Genomic DNA, 15053 nt, shown 5'->3' with positions numbered 1-15053 from the left:
TCTGGGGTCTTCCTAAAAAAAAACAACAACTCAGTCTTGGGGTCTTCCAAAAAAAAAAAAAAGTTCAACAACTTTCGGGGTGTCCTGGCTTTCCAAGTGCGGGATCCTCGCGTGCCCTCGCCTAGTGACGCAGCTCCGGGTGGCCTCTGCGACTGGCGGAAGGGGAAGGTTGCTCCCACGAGGTCGCGCCGGATTGGTTGGCGGCGGGGGAGGCAGCCCGACTCCCCCTCGCAATGTTGCAAATCGCGCGCCTTTGATGGGCAGCTGGCCGCTTGTTGAGCAAGGCCGGGCAGGCGGAGCTCGCCGGGGACAGGCAGCCGGGCGCCCACCTTTCGCGGCACGCGTGGACCCGAAAGGTAAGCGAGCAAACTGGCGTGCGCTCTTGGAGAGGGCAGCCTGCCCGCCTGCCTATCTGCGACGGCGGGGGGAAAAGCCTGAGCTTTGCCGCTCCTAGGTACTGAAGGAGGACATCATATGCATATTTTGCAACGGAGGCCTAGGAGCCTCCGGGAATCCCAGCGCCCACGTTGCTGCTGGAGATGCTGCCTGCAGCAGCGGGATCGAGGGATCCAGGCGCCTGGAATCGCTTGCCGTAGGCCTCCCGGGGAAAGCCGAGGTGCAGACTTGCATTGCACAACCTCTAGTGTGAAGCTGCGTTGCTTTTTTAGTGGAGCTTTTTTTCCTCCCCATTTCTGGCAGTGCGTAATTGGAGAGCGTCGCCCACTCTTGCCTTTCACATTTGAGCAAGCCTTTCAAGTTTCTTTTTTTAAAATAATAATTCTTATTAGTTTTCAAAACCAAACTAAGCCTTTAAAGTTTCTAGCTCTCAGTGAGGGAGCCCAAAGATTTCTTCTTCCCAACGGATTAGGCAGAGGGACCCTTTAAAAAAGAAATAGGCGGCTGCTTCTCTGATTACTGGGCCATATGGGTGCTTTCGTGGGCCAAAGAAACCGGGTTGTGTGCTTCCTGCGCGTCTCCCCTCCCCTCCTCCCACCTGAGGCTTCATACACCTGATGAAGTAGACTTTCCTAGCATCGTGGAGTTGGAAGGGACCATAGGGTCATCTAGTCCAACCCCCTGCAATGCAGGAATCTTGTGCCCAACGTGGGGCTCGAACCCACACCATGAGGTTAATCCTCGTACTTTAGCGACAGAGCTACCCTACAAAAGTTTATATCATTTTTTTAAAAAGGTAGTTTTTAAGTTGCCACAAGCCTGTGTTGTTTTTTGCTGCAGGAAACTTAGAAAGGTTCTGGACATTTTAAATGTCTTCCTTTTTCATTTTATAGGCCCATGGGCAATAAATGCGGTGAGCAACTGACTCTTCTCTTCCCCCCACCCCCCTTTTGTCTCCCTCGCTGCATTCCTCAAGTCTGGAGACAAGGAATTTTTAGCCTGAGGGAAAGGTGGCTGTTTCTTTCAAGAGTGGTTAGGTTAGCTTTTTGATGCCAAAAAGGGCAGTGAGTCTTTAAAGCAATGGTTCTTAAAGGGTGTGGCAGGAGAGGGGTGGGAAGATTCAAGGGCAGTCAAAGAAACATTTAAACACTTCAGTGTAGTATGGTATCAAACAAACTTTTAGTATAGTATCAGACTATCAAAATATTTTGATAGTGTAGTATATATATATATATATATATATATATATGCAGAATATGGATAATTCTCTTTTCAAAATGAGAGCAACAGCATGAAGTGATATACTGAGGACAATCCTAGTTGTGTTTGTTACCAATAAAAAAATAATAATGCTGTGGCGCAAGCAACTTTTTATTCTGAAAGTGTGGCCCAGAGGAAAAAGTTTGAGAACCACTGCTTTAAAGGCTTATGGTGCCACCAAAAACATGTTAGCATTTCAAGTCTCCCTGTCTTTTAAAGAGTCTACAAGGTGCTAGTCTTCCAGGAACCGCAATACTCTTTATTGTTCATGTTTCTACCTTGCTTCTCTGGTTGGCGATGTTCATAGGCCCTGGCAAATGTACAGCCTTTGCAACTAGAGACAGATAAGTTTAACAACCTTTTTGCATTCCCCATAGAAAGACATAAAATCTCTTGCTGTTGTTATCAATGTTAATTGGCTTCCACTTAATGGGATATGTAAGGACCTTTAAGCTCAGTAATGCGAATGGTTTCACTGAGGGCTTGGTTGCCCTGGTAGCAGTCTTACATGTGTTTAGAATATATTTAAAAGGCAGTGTGTGTGTGTGTTTCTTTTTTGCCTTAAGCAAAGGCAAAGTTGGACCACAGAGCTCTCCTGACTTCAAGGGAATAGTGTTTGCAGTGAGGAGGGAAGAGGGTTGGGAGTGGTGAAGTTTTCCACTCTCTTAAGTCACCAAATAGCAACTACTGTTTGTCCTAGTGACTGGGAACATCGTACAACCGAGACCAAATAGTTGTGAATGTGTGTATGGAACCATTGTGGCTGATAACTGTAATAGCAAAGATGTTAAAGCTACAAATATTTTAAAAAAATTGTTCTCTATGTTATCCAGTCTGATAGATTGTGGCACTAAGCTCAACAGTTCTCAGTCCGCCTTGGGGATGTTGTCTTGGCTATGATGAGATGGGCAGTACAGTAGATCATATTTGGAATCAAACCTCTTTCTGCTCAAAACTGGAGCCACAATCTATTGAAATTGTACAGTGCCTGCTGGGTAATTTTACTGTGTTGATATGTATCAATAACGACATGCACTTTGAAAAAAAATGAAAATTCTCATTCTCCCTTGAATCTTCCATGAATTTGGTGTGTAAACCAGCGAGAGGGATGTGGGTTGCAGTTTCAGATTTGTAACGTTTGGGGTTTTGCTTCCTGTAGAATAGTGCATGTTTCAAAGGAAACCACCAAGGTTACTAAAGGGGTAGCTAAAACTTCAGTCCTAGGCACGCTTACCTTACTGAACTGAATGAGATTTACTTCCAAGTAGAAGCAAGCTCTGCAAAACAATTTTGGGACCGCAGTATGGACATCTTCAGGGCTGCCTCTAAATTCTCCTTTTTATAATGTAAAGAGAAGGCCAGGATTTTCATATTGCATTTGACAACGCAAGAGAATGTACATGGTGCGGGTCATGTTGAAGGATGGAGGTATAAATATTTAAATAAAACCAATCAATGTGGAGTTGGACAAGTGTGGGCGGTTGTAGGTTGGCAACTGCCAACCTTTCACACCACCGGCGTATCGTTCATCCTCCCACTTAGTGTGAGAACCCTAAATCTATTCTTGCATCCATAGTTTTGGAATCAAAAGTCAGAAGGGACTTGTTGATTCAGGCCAAGTTTTTCCTCATTCATTCTGCACCGATTACACTGTTGAGAATTCTTGGATTCCTTGATTGAATTGGAGATACAAATGTTACTTTTGACTGTTACCAGATCGCTTCCCTTGTAACGATTTTCAGCTCGTGTTCTCATTAGTAAGGAAGACAACATTCAAGGTTTTTCCCCCCTCTGAAAAAGTTCGAAACGTTTGCACGGTTAATTGGCAGTGTGAAGTTATGACTTCTGCATTGCACCTTGTGTTAAAAACTAACTAGTTTTACAGCAGATTTTCTAAGGAGACCAGGTTTTTTTTCTTTCTGTTGGGGGGCAGGAGGACGGACGGACACATAATGGCTGTTTCTGAACACCTTCATGCTGCATCTCCTTATTACTCTGTCTTTGCTTGCTGTTAGGTTTTTAATCATGCTTCGAGCATTCAGACGCGCAGGTGGTAGGTTTGACAGCCATCTTTCAAGGTGGCAGCATTATCATAAATCTGTCCTGGCAATCAGAAGAGAGGATGTCAATGCCTGGGAAAGAAGGGCCCCCTTAGCCCCACGGCACGTCAAACTTTTAACCAACCTGGGCTACAAAGTTCTGGTGCAACCGTCCAATCGAAGGTCCATCCATGAAAAAGTAAGTGCTGACGTTTTTGTTGTGGATCCTGATTGTAGGAGCGGTGTACACTTTGTTTCTTGTGCACATCTAATCAAAATTATTGGTGTTACAATACCCATAGTGGTTTCATGCGTGCTGATGAAGCCTCTTGGCAGTGATTGCCCAAACTGCTCTGAGGTCACAGAGGGACTGAGCAAGCCACAAAGTTTGCTGGTTGAGCTGCCTTGTTTTCTGGAGTGGGGGGCAGAGCAGGCTCCAGAAGGCCCTAGAGAAGGAGAGTTTGGAAAAGCAAATGAAGTAAAACGGCACCCGAACTCCTCCCATAATAAGCCCAGCAAGCTGAGAGTCTAAAATTACTTTAAAAGCCCCACTGAGTTCACATAAAGACTTGTGGAATCAATATTGTGGTGGCCTATGGCTTTATACAATTAAGGTTCATTCGTATATGAACCCACAAGCCACATCTTTGGCTGAAAGCCTCCCCTCTTTCTGATACGAAAATAGCAATCTTTGTTACAGTGGTACCTCGACTTATGAATTTAATCTGTTCTGAATGCACATTCGTAGGTCGAAAAATTTGTAAGTCGCAAAAAAGCGATTTCCCCATAGGAATGCATTGGAAACGAAAAATTCATAAGTTGAGTAAACCGCATCTAAAATTCGTAAGTCGAGTAAACCCCATCTAAAACCGCCAATGGATGTCCATTCGTAAGTCGAAAAATTCGTATGTCGAGTAATTTGTAAGTCGAGGTACCACTGTATACTGCAATTGTGCTCTGGTTTCATTTAGAACTGGCAGAAGAGAACGATACCCCTGATAAGTGGGGAAATAATCTCTTCTCCCACACACCCCCACACCCCCAGGAGTGGATAACCGATATAGAAATAAGGCTCACCTACTGGAATAGTAGTTCGAATCCCCGCGACGGGGTGAGCTCCCGTTGCTCGGTCCCTGCTCCTGCCCACCTAGCAGTTCGAAAGCACGTCAAAAAAGTGCAAGTAGATAAATAGGTACCACTCCGGCGGGAAGGTAAACGGCGTTTCCGTGCGCTGCTCTGGTTCGCCAGAAGCGGATTTGTCATGCTGGCCACATGACCCGGAAGCTGTACGCCGGCTCCCTCGGCCAGTAACATGAGATGAGCTCCGCAACCCCAGAGTCAGACATGACTGGACCTGATGGTCAGGGGTCCCTTTGAACTATCTCGATACTTTCTGCCTTTGTTAAGTTTGGCTTGAGACGTCCATTCCTCTTCAATGCTTTCTTTGCAGGACTATGTTAAAGCTGGCGGTATTATACAGGAAGACATTTCGGAAGCCTGCCTGATTGTGGGTGTGAAGAGACCACCGGAGGATAAATTAATTCCCAACAAAAACTATGCGTTCTTCTCTCATACTATTAAAGCTCAGGAGGCAAATATGCCCTTGTTGGATGAGATCCTGAGCAAGGTAATCATATTTCACTTACCGAGGGTTGCTAACTTTCTTTAATATGGTGAAATGGTCAGTTCAGCAGGGTGAGAGGATTTGCAAAGTGCAATATTGGGTTTCCACAATACGGCAACGAATTAACGGCAGCGTCTTTTAGTAGCATAAAAGGCAAGACAAATATTAGTGAACTCAGAGTAGACCGATTGAAATAAATGGACTCGGGGCACTTTCCCCCTGGTCTAACCCTCTACTGAGTTGAATGGAAGTGGCTGGAAGTCTCTTACCTTTGCCCCATTCATCTCATAGGAGACGTTCCCAAAGCATTGCTTTATAAAAGAATCGAAGCGACTTCCTTTACACGCATCTTTCTGTAAATGGCAGGGGTTGCTGTGATTTGATTTACATTTTTCGTGTACTCGGATGAGGGGAGCCTGAGAACAAAATGTATACAGTGTTGTTGTACTTTCAGAACATTCGACTGATAGATTACGAGAAAATGGTGGATCACAGAGGAGTGCGAGTTGTAGCCTTTGGAAAGTGGGCTGGCGTTGCAGGTATCTAAAGCAAATATTAATACTGTGTTTTGGCCATTTTCGACCAGAAGGAACTCCATGTCTTTGCACTTGCTAGCTTTTATTTATTTATTTAACTCATTCACTATAAAAGCATTAACTCACTGCTTAATGTTATAGAAAAACCAATCTCTAAACAGTAATTAGTGAGCATGAGATTGGGGAGGAGGGATACTTCTGCTATGCTACTTTCGAGATTTTTGCATTTTGTTTTATTCTATTTTTAAATTTTTCATTTATACTTTTCAGGTTTATACATTTCGCTAATTTTACAATCCTTTTGACATTTCAAAGCTTGACTTCCTTCCCTCTCTTTCTGCAGTTCCTTAAATTTCTTTTTAATATCTTCTGCATATCCAAATTAACTTACAGTGGTGCCCCGCTAGACGAATGCCTCGCTAGACGAAAAACTCGCTAGACGAAGGCATTCGTCTAGCGGAAGGCTGCCCCGCAAGACGAATTTGTCTATGGGGCTGCCTCGCAAGATGAATTTTTTTTTTCGTCTAGCGAAAACCGCGGTTTGCATTGCCGCTTTGCTAGATGAAAAACCCGCTAGACGAAAATACTCGTAGAACGAATTATTTTCGTCTAGCAGGGCACCACTGTAATTTGCTCTTTTATTCATCTTCTTTAAATACCGGTATATACTCTTATGAAACTGAAGGTTATTACAATAATCCTGCCAATGTTCTTATCTGTTTACAATTTATCTGTAAATATTCAATGAGCCATTTCCGCTCTTTTATCAAAAGTTATCTTGATTGCTTAGTCTTCCGGTAAGTGTTTCGCCATTTCTGTATATTCCATAAGTATTTGTATCCATTCTTCCTTTGCTGGGACTTCTGCTTCTTTCCATTTTTGGGCAAGTAACGTTATTGCCGCTGTGATAGCATACATGAGTAAGTTTCTGTACAGTTTCGGTAGTTCTGTCCCTATGCTTCCCAAAAGGAAAGCTTCTGGTTGTTGTTGTTTTTACATAGGTTATTTTAAACATCCTTTTCATTTCATTATATATCATTTCCCAGTAAGCTTTAACCTTACTACAAGACCACCACATACGATGAGAAGAACCTTCTTTCTCTTTACATTTCCAACACTTATTTGGTTTAGATTTATACATTTTTTTGCGAATTTACTTGGTTTTTACACCTTCAGTGAGACGTAAGAAACTTGGGAAACTGCCTTCCATCCGGTCGGTACTACTTGTCTGTGAGGAGGTGTTGTGTGAATAGTGTATATGAACGTACATGAGTGCTGGCTGTGCACACAAGTCCAGGTACACGCCTGTAACATGCAGCCATCCCTGCAAAATCTACTTTGGCAGTGGCTTTCCAGCAGGGCTTTTTCTTCAGCCGGAACTCCCCATAAATCAGTTCCGGCACCTCTCAGGTGGGTTTCTGTTACAAGAAAACAAGGGAGTCTGTTCATGGTGAGTTCCGGTGTCTTTTTCTAGAAAAATAGCACTGCTTTCCAGGGTCTTGGGCCAGGTCTTGCCTGATCCATTTATAACTAGACACGGTGAAACCTGGGAGCTTTTGCATGCAGAACAAGAAGAAGAAGAGTTTGGATTTGATATCCCGCTTTATCACTACCCGAAGGAGTCTCAAAGCGGCTAACAATCTCCTTTCCCTTCCTCCCCCCACAACAAACACTCTGTGAGGTGAGTGGGGCTGAGAGACTTCAGAGAAGTGTGACTAGGCCAAGGTCACCCAGCAGCTGCATATGGAGGAGCGGAGACGCGAACCCGGTTCACCAGATTATGAGTCCACCGCTCTTAACCACTACACCACACTGGCTCTCAAGAGCTTCACTACTGCGTTATGGCCTTTGTTATTTTTTATTTTTTATTTTAAATAAAGCTGCTAAGATGCTTTTGGGAAACAGGAGAATGAAACTCCCCATAAAATATTCTACTTCAAGCAACTATCAGGAAATAAGGATTTGTTTTAAGTTTTTCATGTATGCTAAAACTCAGTCTAAGCTTCTTTTTTAAAACAAAGTTATTTAACCACATCAGTTAACGAACATGGATACATATGCTATAATGTTAATGTTTTAGTTGAATAAATTCTTTAAATTGTTACTAAGGAAATATTTTCTCCTTCCAATAAAGCACAGAAGAAAAGTTGTCCAAATAGAAACAGTTAACTTATTAAACATCACAGTGATTTCATAATTATCTGTCTATGTATTTCTAATAGTATAACCAAATGAGTAATTTTCGATATAACTGTGAAAACTGCTCTGAAATTTTATTATTCCGAAAATGAAACCTTCACCTGGTTTTAAATATTAAGATTATACCAGCAAGAATGCGTCTTTCTGTAAAAAAATGTTTTAAATCGAGTCTTACTGACTAATGATTTAAATCATGATTTCATTCAATTTGATTTAAATCAAATCCACCCTGGCCCTGGATGACTCTGTTGGGTTTGTGTTGGGTGTTCTGCCTTGCCCAGGCACTTGGAGCAAAAGGGCCGTCGGTTGCTTGAGGCATTATGACTCTAGAATCCTCTTTAAATTTCCTTAATTCTCTCACCAGTTTGACTCTGTTGCAGCATTTAATAACTCTGTGTACTGTACTAACTGTGTATTATGTAATTCTGACCCAGGTATGATAAACATTTTACATGGAATGGGATTGCGATTTCTTGCCCTGGGGCATCATACTCCTTTTATGGTAAGGCTCTCTCTCTCTCTCTCTCTCTCTCTCTCTCTCTATATATATATATATATATATATAATATTACTGGGGGGAAATGGGGGTGGGGGTAGGATGGGTAGATTTTCGTTAATTTGTCCCAAAGGCCTATTGACTCCATCAACATCTTTTTTTTAAAAAAAATAGCTTTATTTAATTTCAGACTTCTAAAATACAACCCATATCAAATCAACCAATAAAAACAAACAAACAAACAAACCCCCTAAGAAACATATAGTCTAGACATTATAATCCACAAAAAATAATATTTGAAAAAACAAAACACAAAAAGCAAAGAATTATAAATAACAATTAAAAATTGACTTCCAATTGTCTGTATATCGCTTCCCTTAATAATGAAACAAAACTTGCTATACCTTATACAATGATTGAAAAATATATAACTAAATAAATAGCTCACATTTTCATATAAATCTCCCCACATTTATCTCAATCTAAGCAAATCACCAAATCTGTTCTTATACCTTCTTTTTTCAGATAGTCTTCCACATATTTCCACTCAGCCTTAGATCTTTGTTTGGATATATTTCGAATTGCTGCCGTCATCTTATCCAAATTCATGAATTCCACTAATTTAATCAACCATTCTTGAATTGTCGGAATTTTCTCCCCTTTCCAATTTTGGGCTATAAGTAACCTGGCTGCTGCAACATCATCAATTTATTATTTATACCCCGCCCATCTGGCTGGGTTTCCCCAGCCACTCTGCGTGGCTCCCAACAGAACACTAAAAACAGAATAAAGCTTCAAACATTAAAAAACTTCCCTAAACAGGGCTGCCTTCAGATGTCTTCTAAAAGCCAGATAGTTGTTTATTTCCTTGACATCTGGTGGGAGGACGTTCCACAGGGTGGGCGCCACTACCGAGAAGGTCCTTTGCCTGGTTGCTTTTTACCTCACATCTTGCAGTGAGGGAACCGCCAGAAGGCCCTCGGAGCTGCACCTCAATGTCCGGGCTGAATGATGGGGGTGGAGATGCTCGTTCGGGTATAGTGCGCCGAGGCAATTTAGGGTTTTAAATGTCAGCATCAACACTTTGAATTGTGCTCGGAAACGTGCTGGGAGCCAGTGTAGGTCTTTCAGGACCGGTGTTATATGGTCTCGGCGGCCTCTCCCAGTCACCAGTCTAGCTGCCTACTGACATTAATCTCTTCCTGGTTTCAGCACATTGGTATGGCCCATAACTACAGAAACAGTAGCCAGGCTGTCCAGGCAGTCCGCGATGCTGGTTACGAAATTTCCCTAGGCTTGATGCCAAAGTCTATTGGACCCATAACGTTTGTGTTTACAGGCACCGGCAACGTGTCTAAGGTAAGGCATTCTTCAAATGCATAGCACTAGTACATTTTCTCATTGCAACCAAAGTATTGGCTTCTTGTCGTACATATAAGGCTTGCCCATATCTTCCAATAAAGCTGTAGGCCCCTTTTACTGCATTTCTGTTCCTTCCACACAGGAATAATGAGATGCACACACAAATTGTCCCACGTGATGGCTGGAACATAGGAAGCTGCCTTAGATTGAGTCAGATCATTGGTCCAAGTCAGTGTTCGAAATTAGCCAGGGGCCAGGCGCGTTTTGCTACTGGCGTGGGTCCAGTTGCGACCACAAGGAGATTTCTGGGCGCCAGGTTGGCAACTGGGCCTTACTTCACAGTTGGTACAATTTTCATTTCCACTGTGTGTGTTTCTCCTCCTTGCATACTGGGATGAGTGAATTGTTGTAAGAGCAAGCTGCAGTCAAGCAGTGTAGTTGAGATCAAAGAATCATAGTATTGTAGCATGGGAAGGGACCTCGAGGGTCATAGACAAATAGACATTTTGTTGTTGGGATGCCAGATGGCATTTGGTGCCTAGATTATATGCCTGAGTTTCTATCACTGGCCCCAAGTCCGTGTCTAAGTCAGATCATTGGTCGTTGTCTGCATGGACTGACAGCAACCAGGGAGTCTTGCTGACCTACCTGGAGATGCCAGGGATTGGAACCTGTGACCTTTTGTGCAAGGCCTTCGTTCTTCCACTGAACCTGAGCCCCTTAAACTAGTAGGATGAACATGATCTGTAGGTCTCTAGCTGTGTTTATGCTGCCACTGCTGTTTGATTTCAGCCCTTGAGGAGCACCCAACCATCTGGAAAAGGTGCAAAGGGTTGGAGGAGTTGGATGGTTGAAGGTCTAGGTAGCAAGTATACATTATGGAATAATATGGTAGGAAACTTGGACAAAAGCAGACAGAAGGAGGTGCCTGAGGTCATACACTGAACGATGTGCTAGTGCCACAATTTGAACTCCAGTCTTTCTGGTTTAAATCCAGAACCACACAAATAAACACACACACACACACACACACTGCAATGTGTGCAGGATAGTCCTTGGCAGAAGTGTTGTTCCTGCCCAATGCCTTGCATTTTATTTATTTTTTGGTACATCTAACCTCACTATCAGTCTTACTTTTATCTACAGGGTGCCCAAGAAATGTTCAATGCCCTCCCTTGTGAGTTTGTGGAGCCCCACGAGCTGAAGGAGGTCTCTCGAACTGGAGGTAGGGCATTCTGGGATGGGCTTCAGAAGCTCTGGGGGGTACGTTGTTTCTCTTTTATTTACTGTGCTCCTCTCCATAGACCTCAGAAAAGTCTACGGGACGGTGTTGAGTCGACACCACCATCTTGTAAGGAAGAGCGATGGCGTGTATGACCCCGTGGACTACGACAAGCACCCAGAACACTACACCTCTCGTTTCAACATGGATGTGAGTACACCTCTCCCATTATTGTACCCCAGAGTTTTCCAAATGAGTCAGACTCTGCCCTAATAGTTACCATGGCCTCTGTAACCTATGACACCCAATTTCCTGTCGGTGTAGCTCATGTGACCAATGTGCTCCCCCCCCATGAAATAAAAAAATAAGCTGATGATTCTCATATATATAATTTTACTGTTTTACAATTTAGAATACTCATTTAACATCCTTAAAATATCAAGGACTTCCCTTCTTCTCTTTCCATGGTTCATTTTGCATATCATAAATCCCTGAACATTTTACAAAAACTAAACCATTCAGTATTCCATTCTTACATCCATCAAAACCTACTTACGCTGTTGAATTTATCTTAATGCTGCCCACGTTTTCAAATGTGCACAATTTCCCCCCATATATTCAATAAACATTTTTCAATCTCCTTTAAACATATGTTCTTATTGCTCTCTTATTCTATATGTTAAGTCTGCAAGCTGTGCATATTCTGCCAGCTTAAAGTTTTCATTTTTTAGTTGGGACCTCATTACTCGTTTTCCATTTAAGCCGATGATTCTCTATGCCTGTTGCATCTAGAGCAGGGGTCAGCAAACTTTTTCAGCCGTGGGCCGGTCCACCGTCCCTCAGACCATGTGGTGGGCCGGACTATATTTTTTTGGGGGGAATGAATGAATTCCTATGCCCCACAAATAACCCAGAGATGCATTTTAAATAAAAGCACACATTCTACTCATGTAAAAACACCAGGCAGGCCCCACAAATAACACAGAGATGCATTTTAAATAAAAGGACACATTCTACTCATGTAAAAACACGCTGATTCCTGGACTGTCCGCGGGCAGCATTTAGAAGGCGATTGGGCCGCATCCGGCCCCCGGGCCTTAGTTTGGGGACCCCTGATCTAGAGAACCTCCTGGTCCCGTGACCAGATGATAAAGTGAGGCATACTGTCGGCATCAAGGATTTGCATCACATAGTTATTGAATCACGTAGTTACCTATTTGGATCAAGGTGTTGGTTCCTTACAGGATAAGAAATTGCAGATTTATTTTACAGATTGCACCTTACGCTACTTGCGTAATCAACGGGATCTACTGGGAGCAGCATACTCCACGGCTGCTAAGCAGGCAGGATGCGCAGCGACTTTTGGCTCCTTTGCGACCTGCTGCTGCTGCTACTGAGGGATGTCCGCAATTGCCACACAAGTAAGAAGCTTGTTTTTGGTGATTGTTGTTATTCAGTCGTTCAGTCGTGTCCGACTCTTCGTGACCCCATGGACCAGAGCACGCCAGGCACGCCTATCCTTCACTGCCTCTCGCAGTTTGGCCAAACTCATGTTAGTAGCTTCGAGAACACTGTCCAACCATCTCATCCTCTGTCGTCCCCTTCTCCTTGTGCCCTCCATCGTTCCCAACATCAGGGTCTTTTCTAGGGAGTCTTCTCTTCTCATGAGGTGGCCAAAGTACTGGAGCCTCAACTTCAGGATCTGTCCTTCTAGTGAGCACTCAGGGCTGATTTCTTTGAGAATGGATAGGTTTGATCTTCTTGCAGTCCATGGGACTCTCAAGAGCCTCCTCCAGCACCATAATTCAAAAGCATCAATTCTTCGGCGATCAGCCTTCTTGATGGTCCAGCTCTCACTTCCGTACATTACTACTGGGAAAACCATAGCTTTAACTATACGGACCTTTGTCGGCAAGGTGATGTCTTTGCTTTTTAAGATGCTGTCTAGGTTTGTCATTGCTTTTCTCCCAAGAAGCAGGCTTCTTCTAATTTCGTGGCTGCTGTCACCATCTGCAGTGATCATGGAACCCAAGAAAGTGAAATCTCTCACTGCCTCCATTTCTTCCCCTTCTATTTGCCAGGAGGTGATGGGACCAGTGGCCATGATCTTAGTTTTTTTGATGTTGAGCTTCAGACCATATTTTGCGCTCTCCTCTTTCACCATCATTAAAAGGTTCTTTAATTCCTCCTCACTTTCTGCCATCAAGGTAGTATCATCAGCATATCTGAGGTTGTTGATATTTTTTCCGGCAATCTTAATTCCGGTTTTTGGTGATAGCGGGCATCAATTAAATCGGTGCTGGGGATCCTCTGTTCTGTTTTTCTTTTGAGTACTGCCATTTGCTCAGAGGCAAACTTACGGGGACTGAAACTAGAAGTGGGCAAGAGAAAAGGCGTTTAAATTAGATTTTAAAGATGAGAGAGGAAAACTGTAAATTATATTTGATTATGGAATCAGCATGGGGGGGGGGGCTGGGGAAGTCATGGAGTGGAATTGAATGTATGAATACCTGACCGAGTAGGGGGGTCGGGAATAAGCAATAATTAGAATAATTAGAATATTGAATGGGGATGAACTTAAAAATGATTTTAATGGCTCCTGTGAGAGGGGGGCCAGGGTAAATTGCTCCCTCCGGCGGGAGAGGAGGGAGTAGAGAAATGAAATGTTCAGCCTTGTAATATTTGTGCTTTTCATTGGAATTTTTTTTATAAATTTCTAAAAAAAGAAAAAAAAGAAACTAGAAGTGGGCGGGGCCAGAGCTAAAAATTCAACTTGGCTTAAAGTTTGCTCTGTCGTGGAATTCGACTCAATATTGATCCAGAGTAGAACTCCGACGTATCGTTAGCAGAGTAAAAACTTAAACAATGTTGCAGGATTCCCCAAAAATAGACCAGAGGCAATCGTGTTGTTGTTGTTGTTGTTGTTAATAATAATAATAATAATATTTTATTTGTACCCCGCCCATCTGGCTAGGTCCCCCAAGCCACTCTGGGTGGCTTCCAACAAATATTAATACTGAAGGTAAATGAGCATAATGGTCACAAATCCCAATACATTCAGGATTGACACAGTCCATAAGGAATCCAGTAACTTAAACTTACAATAACTTATAGTAAGTCTAAAACCTTAATGCTAAGGATACTATGTACAGAACACCACACCAGAAGGAAAAGAGAAAGTGAAATCCAGGCTCCTTCATGCCTTACTTTTATAGTCAGCATGACCGTGAGGTGCGCCCTATGGAGCGAAAAATACGGTAATCTGTCCTGTTCAGCTGTTGGATTTCTTCTGACACTGCTGGTGGTGGTGCACTTGGGAGTTGTATCTTCAAGACTTAATAAAACTGAATCATTTAACTTGCTATGTGGTTGTTTTTTTCCCATAGACTTGTTGCAATATGTGACATCTCTGCAGACACTGAAGGGTCTATAGAATTTATGACAGAATGTACAACAATAGACAGCCCCTTCTGCATGTATGATGCCGATCAGCATATTATCCACGACAGGTGAGAAGGTCTTCCTAATTTTCTTTTGGGTTGAAAAGCTCAGTTTTAAAGCAGCACGGAGTTACCGTGTATCGCGGCGTATAAGACGGACTTTTTAATCCCGGAAAATCTTCTCTAAAGTCGGGGGTCGTCTTGTACGACGGCAACATCGTGCGACGTGACCCGGAGTTCCGCCCCGCCACTGGCTGCGTGCGCGCGCCGACTCAGCGTGCCGTGCGTGCGCCGTCTCAGCCGCCATGGAGCCTCTCCCCGGCGCTCCAGCCGCAGCCGCTGCCTCAGCCGCCATGGAGCCCGGGCTGGGCGTGGGCGGCAAGCGCGGAGGGCTCCTGTGCGGCGAGGGGGAGGCTCTCCCCGCCGCTCCAGCCGCCACTGCCTCAGCAACCATGGAGGCCGTCCTGCGCTTGGGTGAG

At 43.5% G+C, this 15053-nt stretch overlaps 1 protein-coding gene across 1 annotated transcript in view; it reads left to right on the top strand.

The window, feature by feature from the left end:
- Window positions 1–259: 259 nt before the first annotated feature.
- The window catches only part of AASS (aminoadipate-semialdehyde synthase), a 41736-nt gene continuing 26942 nt past the window's right edge, over window positions 260–15053 (top strand). Inside the window, exons 1-10 of the mRNA XM_033162021.1 lie at window positions 260–356; window positions 3672–3894; window positions 5146–5322; window positions 5774–5858; window positions 8489–8556; window positions 9763–9909; window positions 11059–11137; window positions 11217–11344; window positions 12407–12555; window positions 14521–14643. Coding sequence (XP_033017912.1) covers window positions 3682–3894; window positions 5146–5322; window positions 5774–5858; window positions 8489–8556; window positions 9763–9909; window positions 11059–11137; window positions 11217–11344; window positions 12407–12555; window positions 14521–14643 — 1169 coding nt within the window. The 5' untranslated portion in view covers window positions 260–356; window positions 3672–3681. The remainder of the gene's footprint in view (window positions 357–3671; window positions 3895–5145; window positions 5323–5773; window positions 5859–8488; window positions 8557–9762; window positions 9910–11058; window positions 11138–11216; window positions 11345–12406; window positions 12556–14520; window positions 14644–15053) is intronic.

Source organism: Lacerta agilis, chromosome 10, assembly GCF_009819535.1.
Source record: "Lacerta agilis isolate rLacAgi1 chromosome 10, rLacAgi1.pri, whole genome shotgun sequence".
Taxonomy (NCBI): Eukaryota; Metazoa; Chordata; class Lepidosauria; order Squamata; family Lacertidae; genus Lacerta; species Lacerta agilis.
Note: the sequence above shows the minus strand (reverse complement) of the source record. Positions and strands in the feature narration are given on the sequence as shown.